We start from the raw sequence: 27,360 nt of genomic DNA on the forward strand, positions 1-27,360 counted from the left end.
GAATGGGCTAAAAATGAATGAATGAGAAACTAACTTAAAATTAAACTAACCTAAAAACTTTAATTTTATTAAAATTTTCGAAAAGAAAAGTATATAAATTTGAGAATTAGCCCAAAAATCTATTCAGTTTTCAAAATTAGCCAGAAAGTAGTGGGATCGACAACTAAGCTCGTCAGCTGTAAAATATAATCCAATTTTCTTTTACGACTCCTCTTTTGCACACGTTAGCATTAAAAAACCATTAAAAAATTCGTGTATTTTTCAATAGTTCAAAAGTTTCAGCAGGTATCACGAAAAACCACTTTGGGCGTCTTTGATAAATAACTTATTTAATAATAACATAATTTACAATACAAGATACATGAAAGCACAATGACGTAAAAAAAAAACAAAAAATAATTTAAATAAGTTCTAAGTAGGTGTTGAGCTCAGTAGTGGTGGTAGTTGTGGCCCTGCTGTTGCTGTTGCTGGTGTTGCTGCTGCGCCAAATTGGCCTGAGCGAAGATGTGCTCCAGTTCCGCATCGCTCAGCTGGTCGAAGATGCCGCCCTGGCTTCCGATTCCGGCACTACTGGAGCTCAGGGACGATGCTTGCGAGCCCACTGGTGGGAGATAGCCTACAAAAAGACAAAGCATAATATATTATTTTATAAAGATACAAATTTGGACGCTATCAGAAGAGCAATTCCAACTACTTGCGAATAAAAAAGAAAATCCGATGGTTGATAAAATCAGAAGCCTATATGTTATATTTTATAGCGTACTTTAAGACACCTTTCAAAATCTCTCATTTTAATGTGTTACATTTTGGTGTGCAATGTATGTATTCTGAAACCAAAACATTTAAACACTTAAAACTTTTTTAAAACGTAATGTCAGTGGGTATAAATTGTTGTGTCAAAGCCAACATTACGTATGAGTAATATACTTTAAATCTATTGAGCAGACCCTAAAACGCTTTTTTTTCCAAAAACTACTTCTGGCGTGCCCTTTATATACAAAACATTTATACAAATTTGGGCCACCCTAATGCACAAATGTATCTTGAAGATTTATTGTTTGACAGGCAATTCAGTCGTCAACATGTGACTGGCACTTACCTTCAGCTGGTGAGCTTCCGTAGGGTGGCAGCAGAGTGACCGAAGGACGATTGGGCGACGCTGGTGCGGATTCGGTGGGTGGTTGGTAGAAGACCGGCTTCCAGGGTTGTTGAGTTGGGGGTCGCTGTGGCGGCACCTCCGCCGCCGGATTCTCCGGAGCCTGCGTCGCTTGGGGAATCTGCGGCGAGGCTATGCCCGTTCCCGATTCCGGCTGCACGGGCGCGGATCCCGGCAGTGGTACGATGCCGCCGGGGAACTGCGTCTCCGGCTGCCCGAAAGTGGGTGGCTGCTGGGGCAGTGGTGGCTGGGGGGCATTGGGAAAGAATTGACTGGTGGGTGGACTGGGTGGACTGGGGAAGGTCGGAACCGCTGGCACTGAGGAGGGCGCCTGCGGGAACTGGGGAATCTGGGGGAATCCGGGGAACTGTGGGATTCCCGGAAATTGGGGAATTTGAGGTACGGCTGGAATCTGAGGTATCTGTGGAATCTGGGGAATCTGCGGAATGGCTGGAATCTGGGGCACTTCCGGCGCTTCGGGAGCAGCGGGAGTCGCCGGCTGGGCGGGCACAGCTGGTTGGGCTGGTTGGAAACTGAAAGTGGGGACTCCGGGGAACTGAGGAAACTGAGGTGGTGCCTGTGGGAACTGGGGGATCACGGGTAGATCCACAGCCGTGGGAGCCGGAACCTCGAAGGTCACAGCGGGCTGAACTGGCTGAACGGCTTGGATTGGGGTAACTGGCTGCAGGGGTTGAACCGGTTGAACGGGCTGGAACTGATGGGTCACAGGTTGAATGGGCTGGATTGGTTGAAGATGTTGAACTGGGTGGATAGGTTGGATAGGTTGGACAGGCTGGACAGGCTGAATAGGCTGAACAGGCACGGCGGGAGCAGTGGGAGCATAGGCCTGCACATAGGTGGGCTGCAAAAAAGGAAGCGAGCATAAATGAGTTACTCAAAAACATCGTTCAAAATATAAACAAATTTTATAACTAAAATTTGTAGACATATAATATTTCTTCAAATTTTACATCATTCTTAAAAAAAAACTTTTAGAAATTTAAAATTATGAAGTTTTATTTCCAGAACCCTTGTAATGAGTATATAAGAATTGCTTGTTTTCAAACTAAGTTTTGTAATCCTTTGCAAAAGTACTTTTTAATTGTTTGAAAAAAATACTGCTAATTTAATACAAAAATGGATTTCCTTTAAACTGTGGTTCTCCAGAAATAATTTATGATATTTATGTTATGATCTAGAATAATATGATCTGATTTTATTTTCTTTATTTTATTGTAGAATAATATTTATGTCTTAAGTCCAATGACCAAAGTTTAACTAATTTCTTTAAGAATCTATCAACGGGAACTCACCTGAACGGCGTGCACATGGGCGTGGGCGTGGGCGTGGGTCGGAGCATGGAAGTGCAGGGGCTTCACGGCGGACTGGAAGACGACGGGCTTCTGGGGCAGCAGGTGCTGGTGCGGATAGTTGACGCTGTACGAGGAGACGAGGGCGTTGCCGGGTCGCAGGATGTAGGAGGGCGGAGCTAGGGCAGTGGCAGGGGCCACTCCGGTGGTCAAAGCCGTGGCCACTCCGGCGGGAATGGCGCTGGCCACTCCGGCGGGCAGGCCAGTGGGCAATGGCAATCCAACGGGCAATCCGGTGGGCAGTCCGGTGGGCAGACCGGTGGGCAATCCCACGGCGGGCAGCAGGGGAGCCGAAGCTGGTGCCAAACCGGAAGCGGAAACAGCAAGCAGCGGCTTGACCAAACCATGTCCGTACTTCACAAAGTGGCGGTGCGGATGTGGGGGGGCGGCGGAGAGGAAGGCGCTGCCTCCGGGCAATTGCAGGCTATAGCCGTAGTGGGCGGCATATGTACGGGCGGGGGCGGGCCATGGTGAGCCGTGGGCGTGGGCATGGCCATGCAAGATGCCCCTCTTATGCTTTCCGGTGGTGACTTCCGTTTCCGGTTCGGTAACTTCCTGTGGCGGCGGCGCCTCCTCCTCCGTGCTCACCGTTGTGGTGGGCGTAGTGCTAGGCGCTGGGGGCGTGGCCGATCGTGGGCCGTGGCGCAAACGTAAGCCAGCCTCAGCTGTGTGGAAAACCAAAATGATAACGGCCAGAAACACCAGGCTCCTCATCGAACTGGTCAGATTCATCTTGTTTAGGTGGATTAAATTTGTTGTATTATTTTTTTTTTTTTATCGAACGCGGAGGGTGCACTATTTATTTCGCGTTTTTAATCCGTTTGCTGCGATCGCCGTCAAGAAAATGAAATGAACTTCCTTGGTCGCTGTTGTATTTATAAAGCGGACATCGCGGCACAGTGGCCATCATCGTCGCTGAAAAGTACCCACTGTGCATACCAATCGGAAGGCAAATGCACCGCAGATTGGGGGCTCATCGGCATGGCACACGGCGATTGGGCAGTTTATGACTTTTACGCTGCCATTTCACTTGCCGCAATCAATGGCCCCTCGAACCGCTCACCCACCACCTACTGTCCACCAACCCACCAACCCACCACCCCCAGCTCCTCCCAATCCACCCACAAAAAGGCGTCGCCTCATTATGCTAAGCCCTCTGACCACGCACTGTGGTTCCCAATACTACAAACCAAAATAAAAACCGATTTTTACAGTTCCCTTAAGAGTTATTTGAATTCTTCTCCTTATTGTTAAGTAGCTTAAAAAATACAATTTATCAAATCATTTTAGTTTTATGCTCTGATTTCCTAATACTAAAAACAAAATAAAAACATACAAATCTTTAAACGAACCTTTTTTTATAGGTTTGGCCATTAATTATTACGTTTTTTTCTACACATATAAGTGAAACAATATTTTGTATAGTATTATGCTGGTCAAAATAGGTCTGTTTCAAATTGATTATAATTACAATATATTGTTCAAAGTTTACTTTATTTTATCCCATTATCTACCATAATTCATTTGAATACAGAAGCACTAGCTGAAAGCCCTGCATTTTGTTGATTTATTACTGCTAAGCAAGTGCTATTTTTTTAAGATTCTGTCAAATTTGTCTATTAGTTGGTTACCACTGTTCCAATGCGCTAAAATCCACCTACGCATGCGCCACACGTTTTCGCACGCACAAAACTTTTGCTTTCAATGGCCTGCATGTTCCGCATGTTTTTTGCTTTTTATCGCCGGGCTCTTTTCACTTTCAGCTACCGGAGATGGGCCGAAGGTTTATGATTTGGCTGCAATTTAGATACAAATCAAAAGTGCCCGCTTACATAATCCGTAATCCAACCCAAAAGATGGTGTCATTGAATCCGCTCTAATCATTTACCGGGTGAAAGCATAATTGTAATTAAAGCAAGCAAACAATTACAAATTACTAATTACAAATTAGCATGGCACGACGGTCAATTGTTTTGATGGCATTTCAATGCTCCTATTTGAATTTCGTTAAAATTCAGCATTCACACGCATAAATTTCACCTGCACTAAATCTGATGACCAGGTGAATCGAATCGAATTGAATCGAATCCATATCAATAGATAGTGCTCCATTATATCACACACTAACCGTAAATGAACTTTCGATTAGCCTACACTGATTTTCACTTTTTTTTGGAAATTGCTCGTAGAGCGTTTGGAATTTTAATCGATTCGCGCATACCACATACCTCTCTTTGGACACTTGGTAGACTTTTTTGGTTTTGATTTTGGTTTTTGGGTTAGCATATCGCTTTGGGGGCATCTAAGTGGGTCCGGCTGGCTGGCTGGCTGGCTGGCTGGCTGGCTGGCAGTCAAGTCCTCAAGGTCTTTCCCAGGCCTTGCCGCCACCGAAGATGTCTTTTGGCACATGTAATACATAATATTTGACAAAGAGCCACATAAACCTCAAAATGTAAACACAGAGAAATAAAAGCCGCCAGAGTAGCTTGTTCAATTCGATGCTTTATGACCTGCTGCTCGACGTGCGCAGCATGGGAAATGGTGAAAAGACAAAAGGGAGGAGGTGTTTCTAAATCGTTTACAACAGAGGGCAAGGCAATCCAATCCAATCCCGTCTCACAGCTTGAAGCCGGAGTGAATGCTGACGACGCCAAATGTGAGGTTCTCGTAGGACACCTGATCGAAGCCCGCCTGCTCGATCATCCGCTTGAACTGCTCCTGCTTGGGGAACCGCCGGATGCTCTCCACCAGGTACTGGTACGCCTGCCACTGGCCGGCCAGCAGCTGGCCCATCGGCGGGATCACCTGGAAGGAGTACTGGTCGTACAGCCACTGCATCGTCTCGTTGGTCAGATGGCTGAATTCCAGGCACATGAAGCGTCCGCCCGGCTGCAGCACTCGATACGCCTCGGTAAGAACCTGGAATAAGGAATGTGATGGGGGTGTTATAAGTAAATTGTATTACACGCTAATCAAAAAAATGAAATAGTAGCAGTAGTAGTGGCTATTGAACTAAACATTGTGTATTTCATATTTAAATTAAATATAAAATCATATCATCAGTATTCAAATATGTATGTTAGAATATTGTATTGTTTGCATTATATTATATTATATATATATATATATATATATATATATATATATATATGAGATATTAAATTGAATAGCTATGCATTAAGCTTAGTCGTTAACTGTATTCGAAAGTTGTTGTTTACTATCGACACTTGTTTTAAAAAGAATAAATATATTTTAATATATTATATTAAAGATTTCATTTTTTGTTTGTATATATACGTTTTTTTAGAAGCTGGCTAACAAATATCTTCGAATTTCAATATTACTTATCGACTTGCTCTATAAAAGAATTAGTACCCCATTAAACATAATGGTTTCGCTTAAGCTTAATATCAAATTTGGGATCTCTTGGTTAAATGGGTACCGCATTTCATAGACTTTAAGCTTGAAGAGTTTCTTGAGATGTCTTTGAATGATCTATGAAACTCTATTCCCTTCGAATACTGTCTGATGGATGGAACTAAAACCAATAGGTCTATCATTATGGGGAGCTGCCCCGTGTACCTTGTCCACATGCGTGCAGTTCCTGATCCCGAAGGCGATGGTGTAGGCGCTGAAGCTGTCGTCCTGGAAGGGCAGCTTCTCGGCATCGGCGCACTGCCAGGCGACGGAGGAGTTGGGCAGTCGGTCGGTGGTGAGGCCCAGCCGCTTGGCCCGCTCCTCGCCGACGTCCAGCATGTGCTGGTTAATGTCCGAGACGGTGACATGGCTGGGGCGCTGCTGGGGATTGGGCTGGTTGGCCAGGTAGCGCAGGTAGCGGAAGGCGATGTCCCCGGTGCCGCCGGCCATGTCCAGGAGGCGCATCCCATGCTGCGGACCCAGTCGCTCCACGAACACATCCTTCCACACGCGATGGATGCCCAGGGACATGGCGTCGTTCATCATGTCATAGGAGTTGGCCACCTGTTCGAAGACCTCGTGCACTACAGCACAAAATTTGGATCATCCTTGGGCACATCCTGGTCCTGGCTACTCACCCTTCTGCTCCTTTTCGCTTTCCCTGACCGTTTGGAAGCCGAAATGCGTGGTTTGCTCCGCTCCGGTCGTGGATTCCGCACCTTTAGGCCTCTCCGCCCCTGATCCTGTAACTGTTCGGGCTGATTGCGCCGCCGTCCGGATGTGGACGAACCTCCTGGCCAGCGACAGCAGGCGGATGCTCCTTGTGCCCTGCATTGCGCTGTTTTTTTTTTCTTAATATTATATTATGAAATAACAAAAACACGAAACAGCCGGTTAGGGATGGAACTTTTGCAGCCATATGTTGACTATATCAATTATATTGTCGATATATTAGGGGTAATCATGTCTCTGATATCGATAGTCACCGCTATCACAAAATTAGGCGGCAAATTTAAAATAAGTAAGAACAAAAATTTATATTTCCTTGAAATTAAAAAAATTAAAAGGTAAATTTGAATTTTTAAATAAATTCCTAGAAATTTCAGTTTACTAGTTATGTTTTAATTTTAATTAAAACTGCGCCTCTTTTTTAGCAGCGTGCCGAATCGTTTGCATAAAATAATTTTGAATATTTCTACCAATCCGAGCCCGAAACAGCCGGAATGGCTTTAATAATTTGACCCACCTATAACTCTTTAGAAATAAGACAACAGTTTTCTTTAAATCCGCACATTTTTATTTATTAATTGTACGTATGCGTGCACAAGTCATTCACATGAGTTTCCTGCGAACATTTATCTGCTCTTCAGATGCCTCTCAATGTCTGTTGGCTTAACTTAAGTTTAGTCATTACAAGTAAATACCTAATTACAAACAGCAGTTTTGTTTGATTACAAAAAAAAATGCCTTAGCTTGGGGTTTGGGTTGGTTTTCGCTTTGCTGCGCTGCGCTGCAGCCATCGAAAGGATCTTAAGAGTGTTACAATAAAAACAATTAAAAAACCTATTTATATATATAATAATAGTAATAATAATAAATAGTTTACAAAATGTGGCGGTTTATTGTGTGTGTAAACGTAGGCGTTAACTTAAACCGTAATTAAACTTAAAATTTAAATCATTGAGAAAGTCCATTTTTAAGCGTTTTCATTTCGTTCTCTTTATATATCTTTTTATCATTCCGTTGCGCGGGTGTCTGTATGTGGGTGAGTTTTGGGTGTTTTTATGGTTTATGGTTATGAGCTATGACGAGCCAAAGTCTGATTTCTATCATGGATGGGTTGCTATGTACGTGCGTTTCGGGTTGTACACGGTTAAGTCTATTTCTATTTAAAATTAAGACAAAAAAAAAAAACTTTATGCTGTCCTGGAGCCTTACAATTCATGTACTTTTACACATAGTTAAGTTTATGTATAATTGTATAATATATATATATATATATATATATATATGTATATATATATATACCCCTATATATATATTACGTTAAAGCCTATCCTGCTCCCTACCATCCGCTGTGGATTTAAATATTGCTTGGCCTCGGTTTGGAAGATACGGGGGGAGCGGGAGCGGGAGCAGGAGCGAACGAGCGGTCTCAAAAAAGAAGCCATATCGAAATCACACAACACAACTTAGTAGTTAAACTCCTCCTGCTTCTCCGAATCGCTACGCAGATCGGCCACCAACGGCTCGAAACAGGACTTGGGTATCAAGGTGCCCACGATCTTCTCACCCTCGGTTGTCTTCATCCGTATCACTTGCATCTTGCTATTGGAACGTGTATTCAGTATGTGCTCCACGCGGCCCCAAACGGAGAGCACGGATCCGGCCAGGACGTGGTACAAGCGCTGACGCAGGCCCACCTTTAAATGTGGATCACATTAGACATTAGGATAGCTCTTAAAGGGTGTATAGTGTGCTATAGTGCTATGCCCACTCACCTCACAGTCGTTGCCCAGGCTGACATTCCTGCAGTTGCCGTTCCAGTAGGCGTGCGAACAGGTGTTCACCGACGCATCGTATTGCTCCGTCCAGTGCGGCTCCGCCTCCTCGCTGGCCACCTTGCGATACTTCTTCTCCAGCTCGAACAGCGACTCGTGGCGCACCTGGAGACCGGTGTTCGGTCGGTAGATCTGGCACATGATCTCCTTTTTGCTGCGCGACTTCTTCTTCTTGCCGCCATCCAAGTCGGCGGCGGTGCTGCTCGTCGAGCTGCTGTTGCGCGCTGGCTGCTGCTCCAGGATCACCACCATGATGGCGGTGCGCTTCTGGTTGCGCAGCTGGTGGGACAGGTAGAAGCCCTCGTTGTCATTGAACAGATCGGCATATCTGCGTGGGGGTTAAAGTTTATTTTAATTTATGAGACGGAAACTGCACACTCCTTGCACTTACTTATCAATGGCCTCCTGCCAGATCATGCCACGCTCCACACGCACCGTGTGCATCTCAGTGGGCGCCACTCCAGTGGCATGTTTGCGCACGAACCGGATGAGCCGGCAACGGGTCACATTCTCGCCGGCAGCTCCCAGATCTATTGGAATAACAAATATATAAAAAAAATTATAGCCAACTATAGATGACTCTCCTGATCAGCTACACTCACCCACAATGCCCAGGTCGAAGCGACCGCCACGCTTCGCCTGCTGGATAATCGCAGTCATGGTGTCCGTGAAGTACTTGAACAGCCGATTCTGCAGATCCACCGGACAGCCCAAGATGCGATTGAGAAACTTTGATATGTTGTTGTAGTCCTTGTCCAGACTGAGCACACCCGGATGACTCTCGCTGTTCACGATTATGCCCACGCCGACCAAGGCGCCGGCAATGTCCTTGAAGAACTCGCCGCTGTAGTCCGTGGGCGGCGGCACCAGCGGCGACTCGTAGCCCATTATGGTGCGCATCACCGTCTCCAGGGCCTGTCGACCGTACTTGTTGTCGATATTGAACTGGGAGAGATCCCTGGTCTCCGTGGCCCTGCGATCGCCGTGGGTGAGCGCGCCCAGCGATTCCAGACGCTTGGCCACCGTCGAGGCGAAACGTCGTTCACCAGCCAAATCCGAGATGAGGAAGATGTACTCGGGAGCATTCACCTGAACAAATATAGTTAAATATAATTAAAACAAGAAAAAATCAAAGGATATACAGTTGCGGTCAGAGTAATAGTAGTTTTTAAGCTTATCGAATTGCAATCAATTTTACTTTATAGTAAAAATTTTTTAAAAATTAAAAAAAAAAATGATAACAAAAATAAGCCTTTATTGTAATTTGAGTAAATTGTTATAAAATCATTCACATAAAAATAAATTTTATGCAAATACTAAGAGTTTTTATTTTCTTTTAAAAACTTAAACAATGTCAGAGAATTGTAAAGCCTTTTTTTGTTTATCGGTAAGAAGGTATCATGATCAATTAAAAGAAAAATTATTATTATTATCACTATTTTGAATACCGAACTGACCTGATTGGATCGATGGGTACGTCCGAACTGCTGGATGGCTCTGTCGGCTGACCAGGGCAGCTCCAGGGTGATGTGCACTCGCCGCCGCTGGTTGAAGACGCGCCGATCGCTCTGCAGGGAAATGCCGCTGGACGCCGCCTCCGAGATGATGGCCACATCCTTCTGGCCGTCCATGAAGCGCTGCTTCTCCGTGATGTTCAGCGTTTCCAGCGGGACGTCCGATTCGGTGCGGGACTCGTACTGGATGTTGCCCTCGTCGTTCTGGACGACGCGACCGCGGCGACCCGTCATCTCGGCCACGTTGTCCGGACCGCCCAGCTCGTCGATCAGCTGGTCCAGCGTGTTCGGCGGCAGGCGGGACCCCAGGCGCTCGATCTTGCGCAGCAGCTCCTCCTTCATCGTGCAGGCCCGCTCGATGGCATCCTTGGGCGGCGGACCGTAGTTCAGCTTGACCCCATTGACGCCCACCGGCGTGACGGTGCCCTTGAGCTCCTGCTTCTTCTGCAGCAGATCCTGGATCTTGTCCTGCGTGGAGAGCTGCGACTTGCGGGTCTTGGCCGCATTGAGAGCGGCCACCACGGTGGCGGACATGGCCGTTGTGGCACTGCCACTGGCATCGCCACCAGTTGAGGAGCCCGAATTCGATGTGGTGGCCTCCTTTTTGGGCTGCTTCTCCTTCTCCTTATCCTTATCTTTTTTCACCTTCTTTTTGGTCTTCTTCTGGGTCTTCTTGGTGGTCTTCTTGCTGCGCGCATTCACCCAGGGATCGATGTCGCTGTCGCTGCCGCTGAAGAAGGGATTGAAGTCGGAGCTGGCATCGCTGGCCACACTCCGCCGATCGCTGTCCACGTCGTGATCCTCGTCGTCCTCGTTCTCGTCATCCAGATCGCTGCCGAACTCATCATCGCTGTCCGCCTCGTCGCTGTCGCTGTTGGAGTTGCCGCCCCCATCCCGCTTTCGAGTGCGCTTCCTGGCCGTGTCCTCGTCGTCGTCGCTGTCGCTATATTGCCAGGATCCACTGCGCTTCTTCTTCTTGGACTTGCCACCCGCCGCAGAGGATCCGTTGTCATTGTTACCCGATGCTGCTCCCTTCCGTTTGCCACCAGCCGCCGAGGAGTTGTTGTTGTTGCTGCCCAAACTGGAGGTGGAATCGGCGATGGACAACTGCGAGGGTGTCTCATCGTAGAGGCCCAAAATGCGATTGATGCGATTGCGATCGGGCGCCGGAAAATGGCGCTCCACGAAAGACTGAAAGACACCTCTGTGGAGGGGAGAGGGAGATTTCAAATTAGATTTAAGGAGAACTACAATGAGTATAGTCCACTTACTTAGCCGTGGACACAAAGTCGGTCAGCTCGCCGTCGTCCCGCTCCAGCTGATCCAATGTGCGAGCCTCGCCCGTGGACTGCAGGCCGATGACCACGCACTTGCCATACTTGATGGACTCGCGGGCCACCAGCACCGCATGGTTGACCTTGGCCGCGATGCAAAGGTACTTGAAGAAGCGCTGATGCGACGACCAGAACTGGCCCCACATCGTCTTCTTCATGCGGCTCTCGGCATCGATCAGCTCGGCCGCCTCGGTGAACTTCTGCATGGCCTCCACCCACAGCTCCACGGACTGATCGTAGATCTTGCGAAACTCCTTCGAGAGCGGCACCTCCTCGATCTTGAAGCTGACGCCCTTGAAGCTCAGCTGGCGCGCAATGTACATGCCGCGCAGCTTCATGTCCATGGCCACGATCTCCATGGCACCCACACCGCTGAAAGGAATGAATTTCGGTTAAGGTTAAGGTTTTTAAACAGAGCTGCGGTCAAAATAATAGAAGTGGGATAATGTGCTCAAAAAACAAACATTTTTAAGGCAGGGAACTAGATTTCTTTTAGTTTATCATAATGCTAACATGCCTATTAACGAAATCAGATTAATAAAAGCTTTTATATGGTTTCAATCTTTCAAGCAACATGAAAACTATTAATAATTCGTTAAAAATGTACTTTTCAATAAATTGTAGTAAATGATGATGATAATTCTCGTTCATCTGGACTTTGTATTGAAATAAAAACTGTTTAATAACTAATCTATTTCATAAATAAAAGTGTAAAAAATTATTAAAAAACAATCATTGTATTGGGAAAATAATTATTGAATCACTGATCTATTTATATATTTAAAAAAATTAAAATGTTTGTACCTATTTTAAATACAAATTTTTATATTTGTCCCATTAAGTTTATAATATCACGAATTTACGAATTGATATCAAACCACCATGTTTGTTTGCTATTTGTTTAAACTAAAAAACCATTATTATTTTAACCGCAATTGTGTATTTTTTTTGTATAAGATCTATAGTGCTTACCGTCTTTCCACGGCCGTGATGAAGTCGTTAAAGTTGCCAAAGGCCGTGCCCTGGCCCCAGAGACCCAGTCGCACCATGTAGGCCATGTTCTTGGGCTCGGAGGCACCCGTTGCGGATGCATACACCACCCGAGCCTTGGGCAACTTCTGCTGCAGCTCCAGCACGGTCTGGCCCGTCTTCGTGGGCTTGCCGGAGCCCACGGGGCACAGGTTCTTGGCCTTGTGGCACTCGTCAAAGATGATCAGGCCCTCGAAGTCCTCGCCGCACCATTGCAGCAGCTGGCGGAATCGCGATCGGTACTTGCCCGTCTTGTTGTTGGACTCGCCGATCAGTGCCGAATATGTGCTGAAGATCACGCCCCGCTTGCAGTTGTTGTTCACATCAGAGCTGATCTTGGCGTACTTGAACTGAGGGTTGAATTTAAATTGTTAGCACATTTGGAACGAATCATTAAAGTCTATATAGTAGATATTTTTTGCTTGCCATCATTGGTTATGGAATGGAATCGTGGAGTCAATTCGATCAAGCTAACATTACTCGAAAAAACAGCTAAAAAAGTTGGTCAAAATATGTACTTTTATACTTTTGGAATTAAAACTTTAGTTTGTTAAGTATGCGCGAATTCTTAAGCTGAAGACAGTCTAATATATTTTATAAGGCGGCAATGATTGCTAATAACAGCGTTAAAATGATCCTAGCCATAGAAATATTATCAATGAGTGTCCAAGACTTTTGAAGTGTTTAGAAATCGCGGTAAATCGATGAGAATATTGGCCATCATCGTTGTTTTTAGGAATATAAAAAATAAATACTTCCTAATTTTAGAGATAATACAAATTAATCACAATAATGAAAATGTGATTATTTCGAATTTCATTGATCAGCTCCGATGAAAAGATTTAGCCACTCGAGCCCAAGATTCCATTCGCTTATGATTTAAATTATTATTATTTTCGTAAAAGCTGTTTAATATAGAAATTTAGTACTGAAGGCGCCTACCTTATTGAGGGCATGCACATCGATCCGCGTGGCTCCAATGTCGCTGAGATCACGCTCGGCATCGTACTTGAGATCATTGGACACGGATATCCAGAGCGCCTTCTTGCGCCCCTTCAGATAGTTCTCGTAGATGATGCCGGCAATGGTGCGACCCTTCCCCACGCCGGCGCCATCTCCGATGAGGAATCCGGCCCGACTGCCGTCCGGAAGCAGGTGGTCGTGCGCCTGGGAGGCGTACGTGATGGACTCCAGCTGCAGGGCGCTCAGGTGTCCGCTGTTTATCGTCTCGTGCGGCAGGGACAGCTTGTAGTAGACATCGCAGGGCTCCACGGAACTCAGCGAGGCGGTCTCCACGACGGCGTCCGGATGCTTTTTGCCCAGTTTCACTGTTGAGATAAGTAATAAATAAACAATCAATATGGGTAGTGCATTTAATACTCACACTTGGCGGGCCAGTAGTCGGCATAGGTCTCGGCCACGCCCATCTCCTCGTAGTCCACCTCGTCCTCCTCCTGCTGAACAAAAGCCGCCGCTGCCGCTGAAGCGTGGGCCGCTGCTGCCGCCGCCGCTGCAGCTGCATTGGCCGCCATGGAACCGGTATTCACCGGTTGCATGGGCGCCGGATTCGCGGGCGGACGCTGCATCGACTGCATGATCATCTGGAATACATTGTTCGGTATGCCGCTGGTCAGGTATTCGGGATTCATGGCGATCAGCTTCTGCACCGCCTCCATCATCGAATTGTTGCCCTTGACGCCGGCGGCACCACCTGCTCCTCCGCCCGCAGATGATCCACCTCCAGCGGATGTGGCCACCGGCGGCTTCTGGCTGCTCCCGATTGCGCCGGCTACCTTAACGAACGGCCGAATGGGTGGCACTCCGCCCGCATAGCTCACTGCAAGGTAAAGGGATTCGATTCGGGTTGGTTGATTGCCGATTTTTGCGGTCGGTTGTTTGGATTGTAATGTTTGGATTGCAAATGGAACATTAAAACAAATGAGAGCGAGAGGTGTATATGCGGGAAGACATCGAATGGAAAGAGACAGAGAAACAGGGCGAGATGGGGAGATGGGAAGAAAGAAAGAGAGAGAGAGATCTTTGTTAGTTGGCAATAAACAAGGATGGCATTAATTACTTGTCAGTATTACCACAAACTTAGGAAACTAGCCAGCACCCTAGTTCACAAAACCTTGGGAATAAAATTCGAAGACTCAAAAGAAATAAATAACATTCACACATTGACATGTTCCTATTGATTTATAATTTTGATTTATAGTTTTGTTCAATCAACTACAAAACCATATTTTAATAAGTTCTAAAACAATCAAAATTGCGGCAGTACATTTTTTTGTAAATAAAAAATCGAGTGATTACTTGCTAATAATTGTACCCTTTTATTGTATCCATATCACTTCCATAGCTCTTAAAATTCTACAGCTTTATATATTTTGATCTGCTTGAATTCCCTGTTTTTGTGCCTAAAGAAAGAGATTACTTGTATGCTAAACAATAAGGAACATAGAATTTTCTACTAAAACAATTTCGATAAAGTTTGAGAACGGGTCTTCAATCGTCTAAAGGGACTGGATTGACCAGTTCAGCGGGATGACTAGATGTACGAGGATAACGCTTCCAGTAGGGATTATTTCGGTTCAGGTGCAGCGTGAACAGCGACTTTTTGAGCAGCACCAGATTAAACTCGAACTGGGTGCGCTCGCGATTCCAAAGAATGCGGTTCGCCGTCGAATCCAGTTGACTTAAACTTGGGTGCATTTTGGACAGCCTGCGATTGGTGAACCGAGGATTCCGGTAGATCACATCGGTCCTAGGGCCGTCTGCATCCGAATTTCCGATTGCAGGGGTATGCTGCAGCATCCGCGGCTTCTTGTTTCGTTTAGGCTTTAGGCCTTCCAGCTCGGCAATCTCACGGAATTTCCCACCCGAATTGGCCTCCACTTTGGGCAGCAAATCTCTGTGTATTAGGCGCTTCGACCTCTTCAATGCCTTCGAGTGAAGGCTAGAGAAATTCTTCATGGCCTCGGCAACCTTCAAGTTAATCACCCCGTGCCCTTCGTCCAAACTTTCAATCGAGGAACTTGTCGTCTCACTACTACTGCACATCGATGCAATCTTATCTTCCAAGCCAAAGCCGCTCATCTCGCAATTGGAAAAAATAAATTTGGAATTTAATTTTTTTATTTTTTTTTTTTTAGACGTGTTTAACTATTTAATTTCTGTTAGGAATATAAATTAACTTGAAAACCGTCGAAAGGAAAGGCATAAGCCTACTGCTTTACGAAATTCACACTTTCTAAGCTCTGCTATAAAAGACTACGATAACCCTTAGTATTACTATGTTAAAAAGTTCCCACAACTTCTAGTCAAATTAGGAACATCTTAATTATGCGTATTAAATCTACTTCTTTACTCTCACATAAAACTGACTTTAAAACAATCACTTTTCTGCAACATTGAATAATAAATCGATATTTATTGCAAAACTTCCTTTTTACTGACACTTTTATTTTGGAAATGAAAGAACCTTTTAGCAAAAGGAAATGTTTTCCATAAAAACTCATAAATATAAACTACTTGGCAATTCATTGCTATCTTAATTGACCGGATTAAATCTATTTTCAAAAACAATGTGTGATTTTTATAGCAAAACTCCCCTTTTTCCATTGATAATCCAAATGAAATTTGTAAATGTGCTTGTTTTTTCGAATTGTGTTGGTAAATGCATTGCTATAAGGTAGTTGTGAGCATCGTTGGTCTTAGTTCTAATCTGATCTTACCATCGGAATCCTAAGAACCTTTTATCTCACACATTTTCTAGCACACACAGCCATACAGAATGTTTAAACAAAAACGCATGTTTTCTTGGTTGTTACCAACATTAATCGACTTACTCTGCGCCAATAAAGACGCGGCCATATTGAAATTAGCAGCAGAGGCTGAGGTGGACGCCGCCGCTCCACCATAGAAATTTCCACCGCCGGGATTATTGCCGCCCAGCGGTGAACTCCGCACCGAATTGGCGGCCGTCGACGGCGGCGGAGGCGGTGGGGCGCTGCTACCCTTGGCGGCCACGTAGGCGGCCAGGTTCATCAGTTCGTTGGTGCTCAGGCTGTTCAAATAGCTGCTGGTGGACCCAGCCGACCCAGCTGCATTGCCGCTGCTCCTGGCGGCCGGACTGCCCATGGCTAATGGACCGCAACGGCCAGGAGAAAATCACAAAAACGCAAAACAACAATCCACCAGGAAAAAGAAAAAGATAAGCGTACCAACAAAAAAAAAAAAAAAAAGACGAACGAAACAACAAAATATCGTATAAACAATACAAAAAATTGGTTGGGATGATGCGGTATATATGTGGTCGGGGAAAACCAAGAAAAGCAAAATATTGTGTGTTAAGAGAAGAAATAGATAAAGAGAACAGCACAAGCGGCATTAATAAGTGTGATCACGGCAATGTCTTTATAATCAGCGTTGCCAACTTTTAGATTCAAACTAGTTGCTTAAAACCAAAGTTTGATTTTCGATTTTTATAAAGTTCGAAGCAAACTATATTTTATCGATTTATTATGAATTAAAAAACATGTATTTTAGAACAAATTTTGAATAAATATTTTAAATATTTAAAAACAGTTCCATGAGGATTTGGATTTAATTTGAGATTAAGCCCAGGCCAACAATAAATACAAAGTTAAATTAAATTATAATTTTCTTCTTTTTTTTATAAGTAACATAACATATTAAATATTAATCATAGGATTTCGATTTTACTCATACATATACATATATTAACAAGCTTTTTATATTTTTCGTAATGAGATTTAAGTTTAATTAAACAATTGGCAACACTGCTAAACAAATGAATCAAATTCTCTGTACGCCTGTGCGTGTTATGTCTATGTGTGTGAGAGTTGGGGTGTGTGTGTGTGTGTGAAAGGGGGTGTGCGTGTGTGTGTGTTGTGGAATTTTGTTTAACTTAATTACTTGCACTTACCCGTTATCGTGTTATTCAGTTTCTTTGGCATATTGTTTAAATTATTCTCTAGTGCTACTTTTCTGCCTATTATCGGTATCGGTGTGATCTTACCGCCCAGTGGCACGCCCACAACTGTTGACGCACCGCCCACCGCCGCTGCTGTTGTTGTTGTTAATATCTGGCGCACAGCGGTATTGTTGCCGTTGCTATTGTTGTTGTTGCTGCTGCTGTTGCCACTGTTGATAATGTTGTTATTATTGTTGTTGATGCGCAACAGCGATATTGGCTTGATATTATTATTGCCAATAACAATCTTGGCGCCAGTAATGGGTATGGGTGTAGCGCCCTTGGTAACCACGCCCACTCCGCTACGTATATTTTGGGCGTAGGTAACAGCGGTGTTAAGATCGCGACCACCACCTATAAAAAAATGGATGGAAAGTTTTGATAAGTTTTAAAATGATTTGTATGTTTTGTTTTTTTATATTTATAATTAGGCAAATATTTAATATTTAAGATAATAATTTAAAAAATCGTGCTTTAATGTGGGTAAACCTAAGTATTTATATTAAATTACTTCTTAAAACCCTTATAGACTTTTTAAATACGCACATTAAGAGACTTCAAATATCCAAGGTTATTAATTTGTATTCTTAAAGCAATTTTAGTTTTCAAATAAATAAAAACAAATATATTCTTTTAATTTAAAGAGAAAAAAAAAACATTCACTGAATTTAAAATATGTTAATGATGTTTCCTAAAACAATAGACACTTAAAACTAACGCAGTCCGTTAATCAAAAATCGGCAGCACTACAGTCATTGCCAAAATAGAAACTTGTTTGAGATGCTCATCTAGCAAGAAAGGGAAAAATATAAATAAAACAGCACATGGCACATGGTCAGAGAATTTATACGTCACTGCCTGATTTGATTTTGAATCATTAATGGTGCCTCTTTATTCACGTGATTCCCCCCCGTTTGACCTTTTCTGTGTGCGAATATTTGATGAAATTTGCACACATTTAGCCGCCACAATTGCACACAAGCCTTTGATATAAATCGAAGGCCTTCGAGATTCCCCATTTCCGCTTTCCACTGCACAAATTGCAGACATACCCAGCTCAAGAGCATGCCACCCAGCACCACCCTCATTTAAGGTAAGTATCTAATTAATGAGCAAAGACAGCAGTACATAGATGGACCTAAGTATGTGCAGCAATGCTATAATGCTATATACTAGACACTGGATGCTGGATGCTGGATACTGGATACTGGCAGCACATAAGGGGGGGAAAGGTCAGGTGGCCGATACATAATCATAATTATATGTGTGGGAAGGCGCACATGGCCAGATATGCCCATATATCTATATCTCTCTGTCTATGTACTGGATGTGTAAGGAAGCTGTAGTGCCTTAATGCCTGTAATTCCCCGCACCGCCCACCAAATGGACGTCGCGGTCAAGATGATGGCAACAAATCACAATCCCTGCTCAAGACTTCGACTCCTGGCAATTACACGGAATGCGCATTATGCGTTTGTACATATGCATCAACAAATGACCAAGCCAAAGATATAAACAAAAGGAATTGGCCTCCATATATATGATAATTATACATATGTTTAGGTATCAACAAAAGTTTCTGTATTAACCAAATCATTCCTAAATAAATCCAAGCAATTATAAATAAAAGGGATTAATACATAAAGTACAACACAACCTGAACCAAGTTAATCCAATGAATTTGTGCAAGACATTTAATCATAATAACTCTGCACAAATGGGTTAGTTAGTTTAATAAATATAATTATAAAATTCAGCTTATTTGTACAAAATACACAACAAGACATAACACAACCAGATTAACAAAAGTAAACAAATTGAAAATCCGATTAAACAAACAAATAAAAACTACTTTAATTCTCAAATTACCAAAACTTCGAACGGTTGTTATAGAGTATATCAATTTTCAAATCAATTATTTAGTATAGATTTATTATTCTCACAGTTTGCACACCTGTCAAAAAACTCGTTCCCCACCGCCTTTTTCACACTCGCGAAACGTTTGAAAGGAACTTGCAAGTGGTACCAGCCAGGCAGATATTGACGATATTATTTCACTTTTTCCCAAGCACTCATAACTTGGCCTTCAATTGTTGACGGACTTATGGGGAATGGTATTGGAGATGAATAATTGAACGCGAGAAGTCCAGTCCACGGTTAATGACACTCGGAGCCAGTGGCTCCACCTAAATATAGCCACTATATATGGCCATAAAATCGGGGTTATGTGCAGAGGCACTACCTACGCATTATATAAGTGAAGCACAATGACGGAAATACAAGCACGTATGTGCGCATATATAATATCCAAATAGCGTTATATACACATATCGATATCTATCAGATCTGAGGAAAACAAAACTCAAAGCTTGGCACGACATCCACATCCTTCGACCCCTGGACAGATGTGCATCCGTGTCTCAGGCGGAATGGGGCTAGGTAATTCCATTAATGTTTCAGTGACTAATGCAAGTGGCCTTTTAATTAATGTTGGTTAGATATCAAATTGACCATCAAAGGATAGGCGGGGAATCTTACAGTCAAATTGGCATAACTCATTAAAGGCATAAAAGAGTCCTTGCGGATGTCCTTTGATTTAATGTTAATGTATTTACAAGATTGTCCCATGTAATTGAAAATAGTTTTCTTGGTAAGCAAAGTGCTCACAAATGCACACATTAACTTGTTGATTTAACAGGTTCATATAAATCTTGCAGGTGTTAAACAATACATGAATAATTATCTAGATTTCAAAACAATTATGTAGATGACACTTAAAACAGTTTAGTAACCCTAACATAATGATACAACTCATATATATATCAAGATGTTTCTTTGCCAAAAAAATCTGAAAGCAACTTAAGTGACACTTCAAATCTTTAAATACAAAATTTACATCAACTACACATTTTAAAGTTAAAAAATACAACTACAAAGTTCTGGCGACTTGATAGGTATAAGCCGCTTTTGTCTTATGAACATCATCGAAATTTTATCAACTAAAAGAAAATATTTATCTTTCAATGGAAATTTGGAATGTACTCGAAAACTTCCTTGATCCGTACAGTTGATTGAAATGCCAACTGAATAAGTTACAGCCTGGCAAAGCAACTCCACCTCAACTTGCCTGCTTTTAGCTCAATCCCGCAACCCCTTTAGTAAACCATCCGTTTTCCTCCCCTTTTTTGGAACAAAATCCCTCCGGGTGGGAGGACAAAAAACTATCCCATAAAGTTCCCACTCGGCTGTTAGACTGCAGCCACATCTCACTCCTCCACAACAATGGGGCTACGGCTACCTATAAAATTGTTGTCTAAACAATAGAGAACCGAGTGCCGTGGTGGTGCCACCACCCTTCCACTTTTCAGTCTTCTGCCAAATCCATTTCAAAGCCGAACCCACTTTTCAGCATTTATTACAGGCGAAAATCCTTCAGCCAGGCATAAGCTTCAGGTTTAAAGAGCCTCAACCCCAAATATCATGTGCAATATGCGACGACTCACCGGGCACTTCTATTTGATCTGGATCCTCGTCATCGTCGAAATCGGAGCCCGAATCGTCCTCATCAAAATTATCATCATCGTCATCGGCGTCCAACAGGGTTTTGCGTTTTTTCGATGTCTGTAAATAATTCATTTGAAGGAACAATTAGTAAAGTTTTCAATTGAATGAAAATACTATGTACACTTTTGTATTTTAAAAAATTTTCCTACTACTTTAGACTAACTAGACTGAAATCTTTTATAGATATATTTTGTTTTTAAATAATACAAACAATATTAATAATACTAATTACGTAAATATTACTATATATTTAAATACTTAAGACATTATAAATTACATCCTTTAGTAAGCAAGCATTAAACATTTCACTCCAAAATTAATAAATTAATCAATCTTATAACATGTTTGGTGAAAAAGCTTTATTATTGAATATCACTGATCCCAAATATAACTTATTCTATAACTTATTTTAATATAAAATCCCTTACTTAAAAAACTAAATAAATATTATTTTTCTTTTAGAGCCATTTAAGTAATAATACCCAATTTCCTTAAGTGCATGAATAAAACACACGACACACGAATAAAATCGATACTTTCATAGTTTCGTTGTTCTCGATTAGAACTCAAATATGACGCAAACACTCGAAAAAAATTTTCTCAACAATTCAAGGGGATTCACCGCAAAAAAATTAAACACTGACCAACACAGCAACACACACACACAATCACAAACACAGTAAAGCAAGGAAAATGGAACAAAAACAAAGACCAAAAAATGTACGGGAAAATCACGAAAACACGTCCATTTTCATAGCATACTTTTGAGGGCAAAACAAAAGTGTGGGCGACTTCCCCGAATGTTTAGAAAAAACGGCACAAAAAGCACGAGTAAAAAATGCGCACGCCGCGAAAAAAAAAATAGGGGAAGTCCCAAAAGCACACAGGCGCATCAAAAAAAAAAAAACAGGAGATATATATATGTATATAAACGCAGGGACGAGACAGGACAGGGCCATATAAAAATCTAGGGGAAGCACACTCACAGAGTTTGGTGGAAATTCACAAGACCAGCGGTCAGATGCTGTTCGTCGCCGGTGCGATGAGGTTCTGGTTCTGCGGGAGATCCTGCGTCCTGAGAACCGAGAAAACAAACAACAACCTCTTTGTCCACAAATTAGAGCCCAACTAGTTTTCAGAGTTCGGGAATTGTGCGACTGGCTCGATGCTCGTGTGGGAGCCAACTACCCAAAAACCTCGGCCGGAGTTCGAAGACCGGAGCAAAGTCGAGCAGCCACGGGCCACTTTGGAAGTGGAACCCCCAAAATGGAAAATTCGCATTCACCAGCCAGCCAAGGCAGCCAAGCCAGCGCAAGGCACATTCAGCCAGGCTGCAGTTTTTCGGCGGCCAGCGACAAGGGAGCGGGTTAAACGGGGTTACCAACGGGTTAAGCAGGGTGTTATGGGTGTTATGGGTGTTTTGGGTGACATGGAGGGTGGGTTTTTGGCCAACATCTCTCCAGGCGAATGTGCGTGAGTGTGAGACGGTCAGGACGACGACGACAGGAGGCAAGCAAGAAAGGAGAACTGGGAACTAGGAACAGGCCGATAAACAAACGCGAGAGGCCAACCCAGGCCAACCCCTTGTCACCCGCCTAATGCTAGTGCCAAGGGCACAGTGGGTTCGATAGGATTCAACATGTCCTAATTATTTGATCAAGCTTAAAGGTTATTTATCATGCATACCAGTTTTTTACAAATCGTTGAAATAATTTTAAATTATAAAAGATCAAAGCAATATGTTGTTTTGTTTACAAGACAATTACCTATTTTTTCATATCTCTTAAAAACAGCATTTAAAAAGAAACTAATGTTTTAAAAACCATTCTTTATACACAATTGCTTCCATTTTAACATCCATTTAGATTTTTGTTTATTTATTTAAAATAGGTATTTCTTTAAAATGTTTGGTTTTGTCCTTACTGGATTTACATTTCAAACGGTAAGTCCAAGATACTATTAAAAGATTATACTAAACTGAAAAACTACAAATAATATTGTTTTTCTTAAAATTGATTCACATTACTTGACCTGTTTTTTGTTTACAAGAAGATACGCAATTAAGGTCTACTTGGGTGCACAGAAGGTTAATAATTCGGGGACTCCCAATTCTCAACCACAACTGTTGTAGACCACAGTGCTCCACTTTAGAACAAAAACGGGGTTGGAATTTGTCCCACCTCCTCTCCATTTTATTCGCCGCTGCTTCCCCCTTCCCAGAGTCGATGAAACTCAACGAAGCAACAGCAACAAAATGTTTGGCATGCAGAGATACGAAGTTTACTCCTTTATGCGAAATATGCATGTGTTCTCTGCCCTCCACCGCCAGCGCAACCCACCAGCCCCTAACCCTTTCGCCCACCCAACCACCACCCCACAGCCCCTTTTCAAACAAAAGGGTTTTGGCTCAGTTGGCAGATGAAAGGGGACGGTGGGTTGGCCAAGAGGGGGACAGGGCAATCTGTAGCGCATGCACAGCAATTAGAGCAAGACAGACTGCTATGGATGTGGATGTGAGTATGTCCTTGGGGGAGGGAGGGGCAGGGTGGTGGTGTTGGGTTTGGTTGGCTCGTTCGCTGGCTATATGCGTCCATATATACCGTGTATCTCTGTGTGCTCCGGGAGAACGCAACTGGCGAGGGACTTGGCCTAAAAGCAGAGCAAACAGAACGAGCCAAATGGATGCAGCCACAGTGAACCCTCACTGAGAAGACACAAATTCCTTTAAATATTTGATGTAAGTATTTATTTATTGCTTAAATACAAGAATAAATATAGAAATGTAATTGATCCTAAAAGTTTAAATCAAATATTCATAAAATAATTCAAAAATAAAATATTTAGCAGAATCATCTATAGACATTTATCCAATTTTCTGTAAATTATTGAGGCACATTGACAAATTAGGTTTGAATATGAATTTAACATAAAACAAAATTGTAAAAACATATTAAAAATAAAAAACGCATCAAAATTGTAATCATTGCATTAAAAGCATTGCATTTTAAAAGCTCAAACATTTAATAGAATCCTTTAGGACTTGTTTTTCAAATCATTTCAAATTGAGTTCTCAACGAAATCATATTGCCCACTCCCATATAAACCCTAAGCTGTGCAATTTTTCACTCACACATCCATCCATTTATAGATTGCAACATTTTTGTTGACACACAAAATAAAATCAAAACGAATGACCTTGCAACAAGGGAAATGCTGAAAATCTCTAGCCAAAACATGTGTTTCCATCCACCCTCCCATTCACTACACAAGGAGCAACATCAACATGTTGTTGCCAAAAAAGAAAAAAAATGTATGAAATGAAAAAAAAGCCACAGAATTAACTCTTTCAAAAGGGTTGGCGAATATAAAAATAAAAACAAAAGGTGCGGATAAAAGGGCACCAAAAAGGAAACAAACAAGGCCCAAGGAAAAAAGACGTGAAAAATGTTACAAAAAAAGGTGAAAATCAGACAAAGAAGGGACCAGGAAGTTGGCAATCGGGAGTTGACCAGGCCGAGGAAATGTGGCGCAGGCGCCAAAAAACCCGAATGCAGTGGCCAAAACGGAAAAGGTGATAAATAAAGGACCACTTACCCACCCCCAATCGGAATATCCCAGACTGCGGCAAAGGAAAAGCAGCGCAGCTTGTAGGAGGGGCAGCTCGCATTGCCCAGGATGCATTTCCCACCAGCAGCTGCACCTGGATCTGCAGCAACTGCAGTGCTACAGTAAAAACCCCCATTGGGGATTCCCCCAAAAATGACATTAAGTATATGGTTCGAGTCTCGACTATTTGGTGCTCGCACGTCTGTGGTTGCCGTCACCGCTGAGCAACAAGTGACAAGGAAACTAAAGAAAAGACCGGGCAGAAATGATAATGGGAGGGTCCGGAAAAAAACCTAAAACACATTTTTAAAATTGCAGCTACAATAAATTCATATTCTTATCATGCCAACTTTCCGATGTGGTCAGTTGGCTTAGTATGATGTAAGTTTAACTAACATTAGTAAATAAAAAACAAGTAAACAAACATTTCTATACACAGTGCTTATTCTTAGGAGTGAACACACAATTATGAGTACCAATTATAGGAGTAAACAAATTGTACGTTGAAAACTATAAAGCGTGAATAGCTTAAAACTTTAAAAACTTCAAGTGTTTTGAGAGACTACTGTACATACGCTATCCGGTCACAAATGTCTCCTTCACTTCGTTAAAAACTTTTAGCCAAATGCATGTAAAGTTATGCCAGCAACATGTGGAAACATTTGTCTAGTGGCAATTATTCAAAAACTTATGTTTAGAAAACAGTCTATATTGAGGGATAAATTAATAGAATTGATATTAATAAGATAGAAATTTTAAACAAACTGAGTAAATGCTTTTGAAAAGTTTTAATTGATAACATAAAGTTAGTGATTTGTTGCTTATAAGCTTATAATCAAAGGAGTAATCTTAAAACAATGTTTTGCTAAAAGTTTTGATAATTTGCCTTTAAATTTCTGTCAAACAGAAGTCAATAAATGAAAGTTCCACCCCCTAAAAAATATGTTCAACTATTAATTTATTGGTTTTAACTCCCTCCCCACCCGCTGGTCTTAACCCACATGTTGCCCCCGAGTCGCGTGGCCTTAACCCTAACCTAGCGCAACTTTTGTCGACTGAATTCGCTTAACTCGTGTGCGGACCAAAAAAAAAACATTAAACGTGTGCGAGAAAGAGAGGGGGCTATGGAGAAGAGGGAGAGAAAAACACATGGTTCCAGGCCACGCGAAAATGCGAAATGAAATGCGTCCTTAGAAATATCTCGAATAAAACAACAACAAAGTGCAGTGTGAGTGGGCGCAGGCGGAGAGTGGCGGAGAGAGGTAACAAAAAGAAAAACAACAATTATTGAATGAGTTGCCTCTGCTGCTGCTTCTTCTTCTTCTTCCTCCGCTTCTGCAGGCGCTTTGTTTTTGTTTAATGCATGTGTTTTTTAGTTTGTGTGCGTGCGTACGTGTGTGTGGAAAATGGCAAATTTTAGCAACAAAGAAATTATATTAAGTCATGCCAGCGGCAACAACAAACAAACAAACCCGCTAACAACTACAACTACAACACTTACCATTTTGATGCTCCAATTGCTAACTGTTCTTGTTGTTGTTGCTGTTGTCCGTCACTTCTGTCTGTTGTTGTTAACCACAAAAAATAAGCAACAGACCGCGCACACACGCGTTTTTTCCCCTTTTGTTTGTTTTTTCGGGTGTTTTTTTTTGTTTTACACTGTTTTTGGAGCTGTCAGCGGAAACAGTCAGCAAATGCAGCGAAAAAAAAGATAATACTCCGCACGTAGTGTTTGCAACGCGCTGGAGACGTTGTTGTTGTTGGAGCTGCGGGTGCACGCGGTGTTTGGCTTTGATGTTTCTAATACTTAGATTTTAGCTATACGGATGCGATGTTGTTTTGTTGCACTGCACTTGCTTGCTAAATGCAACAACATTCGGAATCGGAATCAAGGAGGAAGGAAACGAGAACGAGAAGGAAGCGAGAAAGCCGAAAACACACGTAACATGCCAACTATCGAGCTTCGAGATGCCAACTAGTGGTGGAGAAACATCGATACTAACGTCGGTGTCATCGATGTTTTCGAGACGTCGGCAATATCGATGGCTGCAAGCAACGACTACTCTTACTTTGAAAAATGGTCACACTGAAAAATATCTTTATTTGTTATTATTTATTCTAGTTCTCGCGCACTGTTAGCCCAAGTCAAAATGGATATTGATCAAAGCACAGCAAGAAGTGTGTTTTGTAATCTAAATGCCGAAATAAATATAAAGTGTATATATATATATATAAACAAATATGTTTTATTTATTATTGATGTTTTCCGCCAAAACATCAATGTTTCTCCAAAATCCAATAGTAATAAGAAGGTTTGAAGGAAAAACATCGTGTTACCGATGGTTTCTATACTATTTCACTATTGGTGCCCTCTCAACAGAGTTGCTGAAATTAACGTGTTTACTTTACCGAATTTCTTTCCTTTAATTAAACGCTAAATTATTATTATATTATTGTTTGCCTATATTATTGTAAATAAATTTAACTGGTATTTAATGGTAACGGTATATTTGGCGAATTTTTGTTAGCATTAATTCATTATTGTCAAATTTTAAGTATTTCCTATATTGTTGAACTGATTATTTTTTATAAAGTCTACGAACAATTTCAAAAACATATATTACTTTGAAATTTTAACACCGAATGCGCATTGTAATATAAAATATTGCAAGATATCTTTAAACATTAAATAAACAACCAACTATTAAAAATCCATAGCGATTTTAAATATTCACACTGTATTAACCTAAATCACTGAGTATTAGAAAAATAAGTTGTTCAGTTACGCCAATAAATTTTTTGTTTACCAA

At 42.2% G+C, this 27,360-nt stretch overlaps 3 protein-coding genes across 4 annotated transcripts; all 3 read right to left on the reverse strand.

Annotated features, from left to right (window-relative positions):
- Positions 1 to 310: 310 nt before the first annotated feature.
- On the reverse strand, positions 311 to 3,361 carry LOC108138392 (leucine-rich repeat extensin-like protein 5). Its single transcript, XM_017260570.2, has 3 exons — positions 2,470 to 3,361; positions 1,100 to 2,018; positions 311 to 616 (listed from the first exon to the last, which is right to left on the reverse strand). The coding sequence occupies exons 1-3, from the start codon at positions 3,256 to 3,258 to the stop codon at positions 429 to 431; spliced, it is 1,896 nt and encodes a 631-aa protein (XP_017116059.1). The 5' UTR covers positions 3,259 to 3,361; the 3' UTR covers positions 311 to 428.
- Positions 3,362 to 5,008: 1,647 nt separating this feature from the next.
- LOC108138391 (2-methoxy-6-polyprenyl-1,4-benzoquinol methylase, mitochondrial) lies at positions 5,009 to 6,851 on the reverse strand. The gene is made up of 3 exons (XM_017260569.2): positions 6,582 to 6,851; positions 6,109 to 6,527; positions 5,009 to 5,445 (listed from the first exon to the last, which is right to left on the reverse strand). The coding sequence occupies exons 1-3, from the start codon at positions 6,775 to 6,777 to the stop codon at positions 5,143 to 5,145; spliced, it is 918 nt and encodes a 305-aa protein (XP_017116058.1). The 5' UTR covers positions 6,778 to 6,851; the 3' UTR covers positions 5,009 to 5,142.
- Positions 6,852 to 7,217: 366 nt separating this feature from the next.
- LOC108138413 (protein strawberry notch) lies at positions 7,218 to 26,525 on the reverse strand. 2 transcript variants are annotated; one of them, XM_017260607.2, is made up of 13 exons: positions 26,052 to 26,525; positions 20,884 to 21,001; positions 17,333 to 17,734; positions 16,233 to 16,526; positions 13,766 to 14,218; positions 13,324 to 13,709; positions 12,325 to 12,731; positions 11,290 to 11,724; positions 9,962 to 11,222; positions 9,107 to 9,593; positions 8,896 to 9,034; positions 8,445 to 8,832; positions 7,218 to 8,366 (listed from the first exon to the last, which is right to left on the reverse strand). In XM_017260607.2, exons 1-13 carry the CDS (start codon positions 26,052 to 26,054, stop codon positions 8,136 to 8,138), a joined length of 5,004 nt encoding a protein of 1,667 aa, XP_017116096.1. In that variant the 5' UTR covers positions 26,055 to 26,525; the 3' UTR covers positions 7,218 to 8,135. The 2 variants fall into 2 exon arrangements, with proteins under 2 accessions (XP_017116096.1, XP_017116097.1); XM_017260608.2 differs by lacking the exon at positions 16,233 to 16,526.
- Positions 26,526 to 27,360: the final 835 nt, after the last annotated feature.

The sequence above is a fragment of the Drosophila elegans genome, unplaced genomic scaffold (genome assembly GCF_018152505.1).
Source record: "Drosophila elegans isolate 14027-0461.03 unplaced genomic scaffold, ASM1815250v1 contig_149, whole genome shotgun sequence".
Classification (NCBI taxonomy): Eukaryota; Metazoa; Arthropoda; class Insecta; order Diptera; family Drosophilidae; genus Drosophila; species Drosophila elegans.

Bases quoted from the DNA above. Each gene is read 5' to 3' on its own strand.
- LOC108138392 (XM_017260570.2), bottom strand. From the start codon at position 3,258: ATGAATCTGACCAGTTCGATGAGGAGCCTGGTGTTTCTGGCCGTTATC. The intron at 2,019-2,469 runs GTGAGTTCCCGT...CCTTTTTTGCAG, and splicing joins CCCATGTGCACGCCGTTCAG to CCCACCTATGTGCAGGCCTA. The intron at 617-1,099 runs GTAAGTGCCAGT...GTCTTTTTGTAG, and splicing joins CGGAAGCTCACCAGCTGAAG to GCTATCTCCCACCAGTGGGC.
- LOC108138391 (XM_017260569.2), bottom strand. From the start codon at position 6,777: ATGCAGGGCACAAGGAGCATCCGCCTGCTGTCGCTGGCCAGGAGGTTC. The intron at 6,528-6,581 runs GTGAGTAGCCAG...TTTGTGCTGTAG, and splicing joins AAGCGAAAAGGAGCAGAAGG to TGCACGAGGTCTTCGAACAG. The intron at 5,446-6,108 runs GTACACGGGGCA...TCCTTATTCCAG, and splicing joins ACTGCACGCATGTGGACAAG to GTTCTTACCGAGGCGTATCG.
- LOC108138413 (XM_017260607.2), bottom strand. The intron at 16,527-17,332 runs GTAAGTGCAAGT...GCGGTCCATTAG, and splicing joins ACTGAATAACACGATAACGG to CCATGGGCAGTCCGGCCGCC. The intron at 8,367-8,444 runs GTGAGTGGGCAT...CCACATTTAAAG, and splicing joins GCCTGGGCAACGACTGTGAG to GTGGGCCTGCGTCAGCGCTT.